Source organism: Cydia amplana, chromosome 9 (assembly GCF_948474715.1).
Source record: "Cydia amplana chromosome 9, ilCydAmpl1.1, whole genome shotgun sequence".
NCBI classification, from domain to species: domain Eukaryota; kingdom Metazoa; phylum Arthropoda; class Insecta; order Lepidoptera; family Tortricidae; genus Cydia; species Cydia amplana.
In genome coordinates this window covers 5,328,608-5,343,389 of record NC_086077.1, presented here as the reverse complement: position 1 = coordinate 5,343,389, position 14,782 = coordinate 5,328,608, and the positions used below count along the sequence as shown (strand labels likewise).

General features: G+C 39.4%; 1 protein-coding gene across 1 annotated transcript in view; it reads left to right on the top strand.

Annotated features, from left to right (window-relative positions):
* The window catches only part of LOC134650977 (rho GDP-dissociation inhibitor 1), a 34,496-nt gene that overhangs the window by 11,972 nt on the left and 7,742 nt on the right, over positions 1-14,782 (top strand). The window contains exon 4 of the mRNA XM_063505943.1: positions 3,816-3,930. Coding sequence (XP_063362013.1) covers positions 3,816-3,930 — 115 coding nt within the window. The remainder of the gene's footprint in view (positions 1-3,815; positions 3,931-14,782) is intronic.

The following is a 14,782-nucleotide window of genomic DNA, read 5'->3' as shown; positions in this document are numbered from 1 at the left end:
GTGGGTGGTAAAACTGATAAAATGAGCAAAAATAATTTTAAATTAGGTAGTTCGGAGATAATTAAATTCATAGAAATTTATAGAATTCATCAATGTTCGTGGGACACAGAGAATAAAAATTATAAAAACCGCGAGGCTCGCGGGATTGCCCATGCAGCTTTTTCAAAAGAATTTGGGGTAGAAGGTTTTGGTCCCAAAGAAATAACGAAGAAACTTAAGGGCATAAGAACGCAATATCAAGCTCAAAAGAAGAAAGTGAAGGATTCAATGGGAATTGGATCTAGCAGTGCTGATGTTTATAAGCCATATTAATAACTTGTGTGGTACAATTTGATGGACGCATTTTTAACGCTTCTTTTGTTACGTTTTTCTAACAGTCTTTCTCGTAACACAGTTGCTACTATAGCAGCGACAAGGAACACACCTTCGCGTACGGAATTCATGCCGAAAATAAAATATGGATTGGCACTTCTTGTATTCAATTAACTGCACTAGACTTCGTTTACACGTATGCCAGTATTGAATTCAAGTTGCTACTTGAATACAAGAATGTCACGTATGTTTAGATAGTGCAAGTTTTTTGTTGCCTCAATTTTATTGTATTGAATGTTCAAGAATCTTGTATCGTGTAAATGGGCCTTTATACCTTTACACGAGCAATTCTTGTATATTTATTTATTTATTTATTTATATTTCGGCGCTCTCGGAAACGGCTCTAACGATTTCGATGAAATTTGCTATATGGGGGTTTTCGGGGGCGAAAAATCGATCTAGCTAGGTCTTATCTCTGGGAAAACGCGCATTTTCGAGTTTTTATACGTTTTCCGAGCGAAGCTCGGTCACCCAGATATTATTTATTTATTACAGTAGGTTTTTGTCTTTTTCTCTACGCCATTTTTCTTATCCACACATCCATTTTTGGTTAACACATTCAGTGCCGAAAACCCGACTATCGGGTATTTTATGATTTCGTTCCCAGGCCGGACGACCCGATAGTCGGAATCGTGGTAGGTACTACACCTTTATATGAAGAACTTTTTGTGGCCTGGCGCGGATGTCTTGTTTGGCTGGGTGGCAATGAATGTGTTAAGGGTTAAAAAGAAAAAATGGCATTTTAAAGTAACATTTAGATGATCCCACCTCACAGTAATAAAACGAACGAAATTATCGTTTTTACACTTCTGGTGCTAATTAACGTGCCGTGGCCATTAGGTACCCGTCTACGATAAAGTATACAAGCGAACATTGAGTGATAATGATAACAATTTGCAAGTATCTTATCAAAAATACTTTTAAATGCAACCTACACAACCGAATATCGCAAATTGCGGGGATTTTTCTCTGTCACTCTAATTACGCCTTCATTGGAGTAAAATAGGAAAATCCCCGCAATTTGCGAATTTAGGTTTTCGCTGTAGCCCCTCTGTCTATTACGGCACTGACACAATTATGTCATTCGTTAACTTCATTAGTACCAGCTATTCTGAATTTAACTGTACACTAGTAAGCAGAGTTCAATCGTTCTGGCGGCCCACCCAAGGTGACAATCGCTATCGCTTCGCCATCGTATCGCCTTGTGTCTCTATCACTCTTCATATTAGTGCGACAGTGACAGTTGCGTTTCGATCGCTACGGAACGTAATGAATTGGCACATTGGCTATTACCAGGCGTGTCTCACTCCGCGATTTCGTCGCTTTGCTACAGGTAGCTAAAAAGTACATCCGTTCCGGCCCCAATTTTGGGGAAAGCCATAAGCCGCGTGTGGCGTTGTCGCCACCTAGCGGCTATATCTGTGCTGATCGTAACAGACGCGTTTTGTTAGAGAGTGAGTCTTCTGTACTTAGTACTATTATTTATTCTGTGCTATTACGCGGCCTGGACTCGGAGTAATGTCGCTTGTCGCAATTTGCTCCGGTATTAAATCAGTTTTGGCGTCCTGCCAGCGTATACAGGATGAGCCGGGACGAAAAGGGTGTAATGTGCGGTTTTCCTTCCGCTTGTACTGTAATCGATGGTTTAAGAGTCACAGGAACCCGCCGCCAAAAAACTGCTCCCGTACAATCGAAGAGCTCTTATTTTAAAACGACATGATTAACACATTTACTGCCCCCGACACCCACATGTGCGTCGACCGTCATACAAGTTTATTCCTAGGCCACGCCCCCTGGCAGTGAATGCGTGAAATGACATGTAAATTGTTACAAAGAAACTATTTTCTTTATTTTCTGTTTTCTTTTGTTTTACTACAATTTTTGTATGTAAAACTACTACTCGCTCTAATTTCTTTGTTATACAATTCCTACAAACGAAAACTAGTACCTATACTACGTATGATGTAGGTATGTTACTTGAATGTTAATATCAAACATCAGAATGTCGTCTAAAATGAGAGTCTAACTTCGATAAATTCGATTGTATGATGACAGCTAGGATCGTATGACTCTTAACGTTGATTCATCGCTTGATCGAATTTTAATTAGAGGGTCTACCGCGAACCGCTTCGTTTTTTCGTCTATTTGCCCGTCTGTAGCTCGAATATGCAAAAGCGATAGAGAGGCATATATAATTTATATTCTGTACCCTCTGTAGGTACCAATATTTTCGACATTTTCTTTTTATAATTCGAATTTCATAAGAACATAAACCTAGTATTTTAAACAATTAACAAATCTTTATTAGCACAGCTATTAGTGACGAGCCGATGAGGATATTGGGCGAACAGGAAATATGTATTATAATTTCAACGTTTATAAATTTATCATTAAACGTATAACTCTTGTTTCTGACAGAAGAAAATTAGTCGTTTAAATTTAAACGACTAATTTTATTAGTCGGGTCCTAAAGCCTTAACTACCTCAAAATAGGCTTGATGCAAAGTTAGTTCAGGGAAATTGTGTCCTCATTTCCGTCACCCCCTGTATATAGGTACAGTATACGTCGACTGACGCCAATCGGCGTGGTAGCACCGTTGACAGATAGGTATGTCGCGTGCTGAGCTTCAGACGGTCTGAATAGTTTGATAGTTACCATGGAGGTCCAGGATAAGTGTTAAAGTTTACTCTAGTCTCCTTCACATCCTGTATATAGTGTATATATACAGTGTGTCGACTGACGCCAATCGTCACACGGGTCGTAAATAATGGCAGCGCCGTTGACAGATGGGCATGTCGCGTGCTGTGCCTCAGCCGGTCTGAATAGTTTGATAGTAAATGTATTGTATGCTAAGTGGTCCAAGCGGAGCGGCCAAGCGATTATTATGTAAAGATATCACTTATGATGGTAGATGATTTGACCTTGGAATATAGGTACTGTTAAAAAATAATAATTCACGCTATCGCATGTAAATTCCAAATTGAATACTTCCAATGACACTTGACATTCCGATTTTCCTTGCGCCTTTGATCATTGATAAGCAATCTTGACTATCCTCTTGGCGCCCCTCACCATACAAAATTATCGCTAAGGAAGTTCGAATCTAGTTATCTTTTTAATTGGGTTGAATTTCGTTTATTCAAAAATTTAAAGAGAAAAATAAATGCTAGGTATTTTTGTAAGTTTTAATGAAGGTTCAGATTCAATTGAAACAGTATACACCGTATTGTATATTGGGTGGCACGAGGCTATATTATGCCTGTGACTGAGGGTTCATTTAGACGGTGCGAGAAATCGCATGCGAGTTTCATTACATTGCGTCATTTGATCGGTCGACTGAATTGATGTAACCTCAATGGTCCGCAATGTAACCAAAATCATATATGAGTTCGCGCGCCGTCTAAATGAGCCCTTACACTTACGCGTTCCTCTTCTGTTTCAGGTGTTCGTTATCAAGGAGGGCGTGCAATACCGGATAAGGATCGACTTCATTGTGCAGCGTGAGATCGTGCACGGTCTCAAGTACGTGCAGAAGACGTATCGGCTCGGAGTACCAGGTAACTGCTTGTAACATTACTATCTAATATAGCCGAAATAGTAATACCTACCTACTATTGGGGTGTAGGGATCGAATCATATTCTTCCAATCCGGTCTTGGGCTGTTTGGGTATTTGTACGGGGAATGAATAAGTGCCAGTTGCACCATCCGCACTTGACAGACTGATCAACGTCACCCGGCGCGCCGTGGCGGTTTACTATGAAACTCTCCATACAATAAAATTTTGCGAACTCTTTAACGATACAAACAGTTTGGTGCAACCGACCCTTAGTCTACTTTAGCAGATTGGATAAAAAATAAACGACATATTGATGATTCCACGCAGACGAAGTCGCGGGCAAAAGCTAGTCATAACATAAACATGGGTGGCCATGTTTAAGTTATGATATCGGTTGCCTTCTATGTATTTCCCAAAAGATTATTGAAGCAATATACTGATGAGAACCGTCTATATACAATTATTATGGTCATATTCACCCATACCGATTTCGCCTAGAGGGAAGTTGTCACCAATTGAGTTATCGCGCCCTGACTTTTTAGTGTGTATCAGGATGGCGGGTGTACATCAACAAATGGAGCTGCGGTATACGTCAGGAGTTAGTGCTAGCAATGTGCCAAATGTGCGCCAAAATTGGAGCAATGTGCTCTTTAAACTCCAGAGATATTTAAGAAATAGATGACGCCCGCCATCCTGACGTCAGGTTGGCGGGTGCATTTCCAGATCCAGCCAACGGCTGCCTACTCAAGGGTGAAAGTACTGCCTAAGGTTAGTGCTCGCAATGTGCTTCCACATGTATGAAGCACAATCAAATTCAGAGAGCGGTTAAAGAGAAATATGGAATTGAATAAAAATATATATAGACGCCTGCTCATTTTAAATAGCAATATTACATCTTCATTGCAGGCAGTTCATCAGGCGCACACAAAACATGCAGGCGCTTTACATAAAAAGTTTTTTATTTTATTTTTCCAATAGACGTGTTACTTATTGAACTTGTGAGAAACACGCAAAAAACTCGTTTAGGTACCGTAAAAACGATCACTCGGTAAAATATTTATATTACTCTACGACCAACTATTACGTACACACTACACACATTAAGTGTTACTATTGCTTGAAGCTACAACATTTTCTACAAATGCGTCTACGTTAACCCATTCCAAGCCAGCGACGCTGCGTATGTGGGTATTAGTCGAGTGTGCTCAGAGCATAAAAAGGTCAATAGCGCTGGCGGTACACCGCGAAAATCAGTAAAATCCTGCAAATGGTGTTAAAGGTATGAAAATCGGTACGACTGATCTTTAGGACATTTGAAACAATTTGACCCGAAGCACCAACAAATAAAAAAAAAACGAGAGGAGTTATGACGTCATCTTTTTTTGTATGGAATTTAAAAAAAAATTGTTCAGAAACCTTTCGTGTGTGGTATTAACCCTAAACTTGGCAGGATTTTTTTTACTCGAATTTAGTGTTTTTATCCTAAAAAAAGGGATATTAAGGGTTGGTATAAAGGGTACAAAAAAAAATAAAAAAAATCTTAGTCTTTTAGTTTTTTATTTATACAACGTATCTTTAAATGCACTCTGCCAAGTATGCACAAATTAACATTTAATAAGGTATGTATCCTAGGAGAGATGTCGTAGTCAGATCGTATAATCCGCCGTATTACATTACGGCTAGCCGTTTTACAAAACAGGGGCGTTTTGAAATGCGGCGGTTCGACGATTAGCCGGATTGTCATTGCGATACGTTCTTCAATAAGGCGGCCTACGTTTAGCCGCATCGTATCTACTATTTAGATTGTAGAGTGACCAGTTCTTTCGGTCGCCTACGTAACCGGAGTTTGACAATGTTTGCAATTTAATTTATTTTTACCATGGTCCCACCGCACTACATGTTTTTTTTTCCGAAACATTCCCTTCACAACTTAAATAGACGGAGCCCCGCAAGCGGGGCTCCTATTTCTGGGCGGTTTGCCCTTCGGGCATCTGAAGCTACCTAACGAACCTAACCTACTTACCTACCTACGCTTTTTTCCCCAAAGTGTAATGTTTTCACGGACGTCTCACTAAATCAATAGGTAGGTAGGTTAGGTTCGTTAGGTAGCTTCAGATGCCCGAAGGGCAAACCGCTCAGAAATAGGAGCCCCGCTTCGGGGCTCCGTCTAGTTAAGTTGCGAAGGAAATGTTTTTTGAAAAGAAACAGTCCGACGAACTCCAGATTTGATGGACACCCCAGCGTTTTTCATAGTTTGATGTTGTTATGTCAGACAGCGCCACGAGTGTTAAAAATGGGAACTAAAAACTGTCAAAGCGGCGGCTAATGACTCGCTGTATTACATTACGGCTAGCTAAGAACTTATGGCGTATGGCGCCGAATACATTCCGGCGGATTTTCATTCAGCCGCATTCAATCCGGCTAATCGTCGAACCGCCGCATTTCAAAACGCCCCTGTTTTGTAAAACGGCTAGCCGTAATGTAATACGGCGGATTATACGATCTGACTACGACATCTCTCCTAGGATACATACCTCATTAAATGTTAATTTGTGCATACTTGGCAGAGTGCATTTAAAGATACGAGGGGCGGCTGAAATATTCGCGGCCTAAGCTAGAAAAAAAAGAAAGATAAAAAAAAAACTATGCTACTTTTTCCCCCGCCTCTTTGGCAGTTTAAATATTGCCGCCATTTAAAAAAAATATTCGTTTTTCGTTCTGTGCGCGGATATACTTAACAATGTCTGTTGAATGCGGAAATTTTGACAAATTTGAACATCGCGCGGTTATTAAGTATCTTGTAAAAAAAGGAAAATCGCCTAAAGAGATTTTTAATGATATGACGGATACTCTCCATCATTTAAGCCCTTCGTACACTATGATAAAAAAATGGGCTCGTTTATTTCAACAAGGACGAGAGAGCTGTGAAGATGACCCCCGCCATGGGCGGCTTGTCACGGTGGTCACTGACGAAAATGTTGAAAAAGTGGAGAAATGTGTTCTGGCTGACAGAAGAATTAAATCTGGCAGATAGCTGAGGAACTACAAATTAGTAAAGAAAGGGTAGGACACATTTTACATGAACGTTTACACATGAAAAAAATTACTGCGCGCTGGGTACCAAAAATGCTGACACCGCTTGACAAAGAACGGCGACGTAAAAGTTCCAAAGAATTTTTGGATCTAGCTGAAGGGAATCTGGACGAAATTTGCAACCGAATCGTAACCGTAGATGAAACGTGGGTTCGCCAATACGATCCAGAATCAAAACAAGAGTCTATGCAATGGTTAAAAAAGGGCGAGAGGGCACCAAAGAAATTTAAAGTGGAAAAGTCAGCTTCTAAGCTTATGGCGACCGTGTTTTGGGTCAGTGAAGGAGTTTTATTAGTTGATTATTTGCCAAAAGGGACCACAATGAACGGTCATTATTATGCAAATTTATTGATTCAAGCACGTGACGCAGTCGTCGCGTGTTGTTTTTACAGGACAACGCACCAGTTCACACTTCCCGTGTTACTAAGCAGGAACTAAAAGACACTGGTTTTGGAGAAATCAATCATCCACCCTACAGTCCAGACCTGGCTCCGAGCGATTATTTCCTTTTTTTAAATTTGAAAAAAGACTTACGTGGTCGCCGGTTTGCCGATGACAATCAGATCAAGGCTGCGGTAGAGAGCCATTTTGAAGCGAAGGAAAAAGATAATTTTTTCGGCGGTATTAAAGCATTATTTGCTCGAAGCGAAAAGTGCTTATCACTCCATGGGGACTATATTGAAAAATAAAAACATTTATTTTAATACTCTCTTTCATTTTTTTTCTAAGGCCGCGAACTTTTCAGCCGCCCCTCGTACGTTGTATAAATAAAAAATTATACAATCCGACTGCGACAGAGACACTGCCAGGTTCACTGTAAGGTGAGTTATGTATCTTTAAAGATTCATTGCCAGGTTGAGGTTGCAGAATATTTACTGTCTTACTAAGAAATTAGTAGGATTTTAGGACAAATTACGATATTCTATTTATTAAAACTATTTAACTATATTACACAAGTGCCACAGATATTACAGATAAGGCTACATCAACAAAATAGAGCTCGCAATCTGGTTGCTCTTGTTCCTCACCCCGGGGTCAGATCAGAAATAGACAGCAGCAGTTGCCTTCATCTTTACCATATTCTCTAGAGAACCTAGACTTGTTATCAGACAGCGATCATGAAACAACAGATAGCGACCCCAGCCCAGCGACCACTGCTATCTATGACCAGCATGCCACCATCACCTTCGCCAAATCAGGTAACATTGCTAGTACATCTTCAGAGTGAGTCTTCTACTACAAGACAAACAGTAAGCCTGTCTGAAGTAGTCTGAACAAGCAAATGCGAATGCCACAACACCATCCCATAATCCTATACCATCGCCATTTTCAGGTTTATCATTCAGCTTCAGTGTTCCTTCCCCTGAAACAGCTACTTTTTATTTGGCTTATTTTTTACATATTTTCTGTGACTACAGTAGTCAGGTCAGTAACTGACCTTTCGAAAACTTCTGCTCAATTTTGACTGGCGCAATTCCGGTAAATCGCTACATTTCCAATACAGTGTGAGAGGTTTTGATTGGACTGGCTTCTTTTTAGTCACAATTATAGTTTTAGTTTTTTTGATCGAGTAGCTACTGCAAGTAAAGGAACACTGAATCTGTAGAGTAGGATGAAGGATGATAAACCTGAAAATGGCGATGGTGTCGGATATAGGATTATGGGATGATGTTGGAGCATTTGCTTGTTCAGAGCGGCTTACTGTTTGTCTCGTAGTTGGAGACTCACTCTGAATGTACTAGCAATGTTATCTGATTTAGCGATGGTGGTGGTGGCATGCTGGTCATGGCTAGCAGTGGTCGCTGGGCTGAGGTCGATATCTGTTGTTTCATGATCGCTGTTTGATAACAGGTGTAGGTGCTCTAGAGAAGATGGTAAAGATGAAGGCAACTGCTGCTGTTTATTTCTGATCTGACCCAGGGGTGAGGAACAAGAGCAACCAGATTGCGAGCTCTATTTTGTTGATGTAGCCTCATCTGTAATATTTGTGGCACTTGAGTAATATAGTTAAATACTTTTAATAAATAGAATATCGTAATTTGTCCTAAAATCCTAATAATTTCTTAGTAAGAGAGTAAATATTCTCAAACCTCAACCTGGCAGTGTTCCTTTAAAGATACATTTAAAAAAGCATGTTGTTAGTAGAGAAGCTGGCGGTGTGCATTTGTAGATAAATACAATAAAACGAGTTCATGCTATCTATAACAATAATGCAATGACTAATAAAAATACGTAATTGTATAGAATATATATTCCGTTTTTATGTAACAATCATAAATAGACCGAAATCTAAAAGGAAAACACTAAAAAGTACCACTTTTCCCATACGATGCGTAGACGCAGCTTTGCGGCCTGCCATTTTGCGTGCTACACTCAAAATCAGTGATGCACGCGACATAAAACAATTTTTTACCAATTAAGTATATTATTAAAAATAAAAAATAAAAAAATTAAGTCGAAAAATATGCGTCAAAAAATAGTATGAAGCTGTTAACTTTTTGCGTAGATTTTTAAAAAGTGTATCGTGCATAAGAATGCACAGTGTCAAGTTTAGGGTACGAAAGGGCTTACTGAGCCAATTCTAAAAATATATCACATCATTACATTTCAGTAATTTTTATTTAATTATAATAAAAATAATTTTCAAAACATACCAAGTTTGGGGTTCTCCAGATACAATACCGTTCCATATTTTTTGTAAAATATACCTCAAATTATAGCTAATAGCTAAGATATATTTTTAGAATTGGCTCAGAAAGCCCTTTCGTTTAATACCACACACGATAGGTTTCTAAACATTTTTTTTAAATTCCATACAAAAAAAGATGACTTCATAACTTCTCTCGTTTTTTTTTATATGTTGTTGCTTCGGGTCAAATTGTTTCAAATGTCCTAAAGATCAATCGTACCGTTTTTCATACCTTTAACACCATTTGCAGCGTTTTTTGGTGAACCGCCAGCGCTACAACTACAGCGTTGCGTGAACAAGAGATTTCCTTTGGCAGGATTGGTCCTTAGGCCCAAGAATGGATTTAAAAAGTGGAGCCACCCAGATTTTTGGTGTAAAATTTTAGGGGGGGGGGGGGGGGGCAAAATGATATCATATTTCTACCATTCCGTAGTAAAAACACATAAAATATATATGAAGAATTTTTATTTAAATTCCTCTTGACGTTTAAACCGCTGAACCAATTTACTTAGTTGAAATTTGGTATAGACATGACTTGAGTCCCAGGGAAGAACAAAGATACTTTTAATCTCAAAAATAATCCCTTAAGGGTGTGAAAAGGGAGGTGGAAATTTGTATGGGGATTCAATAACCGCTTAACCGATTTAGATAAAATTTGGTATAGAGATAGTTTGAGTCTCGTGAAAAAGAATAGGATAGTTTTTATCCCGAAAAAATCCCTTAAAATGAAAGGTAAGGTGTAGGGTTGTATGGGGAATCAATAAACGCTGAACCGATTTGGATGAAATATATGTCTACAACTTTGATTTAGTTGAAAATGATACTAAACTTGACTTAGAACCTAAACTTATTAACCTCAGACGTCGCAGACGCTTATAACCCCCCCACCCCCCACCTGCATCAAAAATCTGGGTGGCTCCTCTTCTTAAATCCATCCTTGGGTCCTAAGGACCAATCCTGCCAAAGGAAATCTCTTGTTCACGCAACTCCGTAGTTGACCTTTTTATGCTCTGAGCACACTCGACTAATACCTACATACGCAGAGTCGCTGGCCTTGAATGGGTTAACGTAGACACATTTGTAGAAAATGTTGTAGCTTCAAGCAATAGTAATACTTAATGTGTGTAATAGTTGGTCGTAGAGTAATATAAATATTTTACCGAGTGGGGATGCGGAAAAACTTACATGCACTGGTTCTGCGTTTTCCTCCTTATAGAGTCTCCAGTCTCCACTGATTCGGCGGCACTTTATTTTGTTGTATGTATACTTAATTATAGGGATCCCTTTGGTTTCATTTTCTTCAACACACAATATATCGAATCGAGTTTTATTTTACATGTATTGATGTGACATGTGACATTTTTTTCTCTTTTTATTATCGCCTTGCCGTCTATATTGAAAACCCGACAAGGAGGTCAGAATTCATAGGTTAAGTATTTAATACGTGGCGCAAACATTCCCCCGGCCTTGAAAGGAATAGCTTTCAAAAAGTTATTTAAAATAAATCATTTACTACATAATAGCATCCTTATTGCTCAGAGAAAACTAAATTGACATAAACATATGAAGCCTCCATAACTTGAGAGAGATAACTAAATACTAATAGAAATATGAAATTATATTATTGAGAAGGCAAAGGACATAATTTGACCAAAGGTCTTTTAAGTGTGCCTGATTTTGTTTTAACCAAAGCAACTCTGGCAATACCGTCCTTGCCTGGAAAGAGTTTAGTTATAAGACCTAACGGCCAATGTAGAGGCATAACATTATCTTGAAGGATGACTACAACAGTTCCTTCCTTAATAGGCTGAGAAGGAGTATTCCATTTTTGTCTGGTTTGCAACGCGTGCAAATACTCATCGCGCCACCTCTTCCAAAATGATTGCGTTAAGCGATCTAATAATTGATATCTTTGCAAAAGATGATCAGATGTTACCTCCGCAACAGACGCAGCTGGAAGATATTTCAATGGAGTAACATTAAGAAAATGAGCTGGCGTCAATGCGGAAGGTTCAGCTGGATCAGAGCTTAACACGGATAGCGGTCTAGAATTTAATAAAGCCTCAATTTCACATAGAACTGTCATTAATTCCTGAAATGACAAGATTTGTTTACCTATCGTACGAAACAAATGTGATTTGACGCATTTAACGTTACTTTCCCAACATCCTCCAAAATGTGGAGCACTGGGGGGAATAAATCGCCAAATTATTTTATTGGCTGATAGTTCAGTTTCCCAAGCGTCTCGATACTCATTCGCAAGGAAATTATGAAGTTCTTGCAAATATGTATTGGCTCCCTGGAAGTTGGTTCCGTTATCGCTGTACATATATTTTACAGGACCACGTCTGGATAAAAACCGCTTAAATGCTGACATAAAGCTTGCTGTACTTAAGTCAGTTGCAAGTTCTAAATGAATTGCTCGCGTTGTGAGACATGTGAATAAGCACAAATAAACCTTTTGACTCTTCACGCCTCTTCGTCGAACAGGTGTACAATACAACGGACCAGCGTAATCACAGCCAGTATGTATAAAGGCTTTCTCAACTTGATTTACCCTGCATGCTGGTAAATCTGCCATCATTGGGGAGTTAGCCTTTGGCTTGGTCCGGAAGCAGTAATTGCATAAATGAATGCGATGACGAATAATACATCGAGCTGCTATGATCCAGAATCGATGTCGCATAATAGATATAAGAGTTTCAGGTCCTGCATGTAAATGGTGTCGATGATAATAATCGACCAGTAGGTTAATGATGTGATCACGACGTGGCAATAACAAAGGATGTTTATAATCGTAATCTTCATCAGAATTACTGAGACGTCCTCCGACGCGAAGGATTCCATCTTGAATAAATGGCTTCAGGCTTGCTAAAGCTTTTGTAAACCCTTTTTTCAGGGTCATATCTAAAATATGTTGACTGAAATAAACTCTTTGTAGAGCTCGTACGATTTCTAATTCGGCTGCTGTTAAGTCATCAGCACTAATAGGGCCTTTAGGTAATCGTTTTATACATTTTAAGATATAGGCAACTGTGCGTACATATTTAACCCATGACGAGAACCGTTTAGACAAATCATAAATTAAGTTGTCGTTCGAATTGTCACAAGTCACTAAAGAAACCGTTTTTTCTTCAGGAACGTTGACTTCGTCTGGTATAAACGCCTGAATCGGCCATTCGTTTTTCGGGAGTTTCATCCATGGAGGGCCTGATAGCCATAGAGGATGGGTCACCAGTTGAGCTGGAGTTAAGCCTCTAGACAGGCAGTCGCTTGGATTTTCTGTTCCCTTAATATGATAAAAATGACCGCTTGATAAGTTATCTTGGATCTTGGTAACTCGATTGGCCACAAAAGTTTGCCATCGATGAGGCGACGAATGAATCCAACAGAGTGTCACTGTTGAATCGGAGAAGGCCAACACAGAGTCGATTGGGTATCTGGTTGAGTAGGTATCAACCACCCTTTTTATAAGTTGTGACAATAGCAATGCTGCGCATAATTCCAGTCTTGCTAGGCTGACAACCTTCACGGGCGCTATCTTAGATTTAGCGCAAATTAAATTAATGACACCTCGGTAATCATTAGGAAAAGTGACGTAGGCATAAACCACTCCACCATAAGCTCTTTCACTAGCATCTGAAAAGCCGACTATAGTTAATGAACAGTTTTCAATGACACCAATATGTCTGGGAATGCTAATGTTAGATAGTAGCGGTAGTTCACCTTGGAACTGTTGCCATTGGCGTACAATATGATCAGGCGGCAATTCGTCCCAATCAATTTTCATAAGCCATAACTCCTTTATTAGAAGCTTAGCGAACACAATTACAGGGGCAACTAGGCCCAGAACATCGAATAGTCGAGCTACCGATGAAAGAATGTTTCTTTTACTACACGGTCGATCGTCGGGACTAACCTGGAACTTGAATACATCTTCACCAGGATACCAACGCAGACCTAAAATCTTCAATGTTGTATCATCGTCGAAGGTGACACTTTGGGATAAATGTAGTCCTTTCGGTATTTCTTTCAGAACAGCTGCAGAATTTGACGACCACTTTGCCAGTTGGAATCCACCTTTCAAGAACAAATCCAGCAGTTGTTTAGTCGCTTGCACAGCTTGGTCTTCATCAATAACGGAACTGGCTACATCATCCATATAAATATCACGAGATGCAATTTCCTTTGCGAGTGGGTATTTATTACCTTCATCAGCTACTAACTGTTTGACAGTTCGCAGTGCCAGAAAAGGACTGCTACGTAGACCGAAGGCTACCCTATTATACTGAAATACCTTTATAGTTTCTTCAGGATTAAACCTATAAAGTATACGCTGATAAGGACGATCCTCCCCCCGTACGTCAATACACAGATACATTTGACGTACATCAGACGTGATAGCAATACCAAACAATCGTAAGTTTAGGAGAATGCAGAACAAGTCAGCTTGAAGACTTGGTCCTGCGTGAAGTATGTCATTTAACGATAAACCGCTTGTGGTCTGTGCACTAGCGTCCAGCACAATTCTAACCTTTGTGGTTATTCTGTCAATTTTGACAATTGCGTGGTGGGGTATGTGATAAGCATCATTTGACTTATCATTTGGAACCTCAGATAAATATTTTTTATCAATATGTTCACGGATAACTTCATCATAAGCTGGTTTTAATTCAGGTTGCTTGACGAATTTTCTTTCAAGCGCTAAAAATCTGCGTTCAGCAGTCTTGTAAGAATCGCCTAAATTGCTTGGGTCCAATTTAAACGGAAGTGCTACTTCATAACGTCCGTCTTCCAAACGATTGATTGTATTCTTGAAAATATCTTCAGCTTTTTTTCTCGTCTGGACTATGAATCACTCCTCCATCCAAATCTTCAATTTCCCAGAATTTTTGCATTAAATTTCCGACATCAACCGAAGTAAAATACCCAGCTGCTGAGTAGGAAGCGTTAACTGCGGGAGCATCGCCTAGTATGATGTACCCCAGTGTAGTTTCTAAAGCGTCAGGCAAACCAGGCTCGTTTTCAATTTTATCTGACATTAACAATTTGGTGAATAACTTAACACCA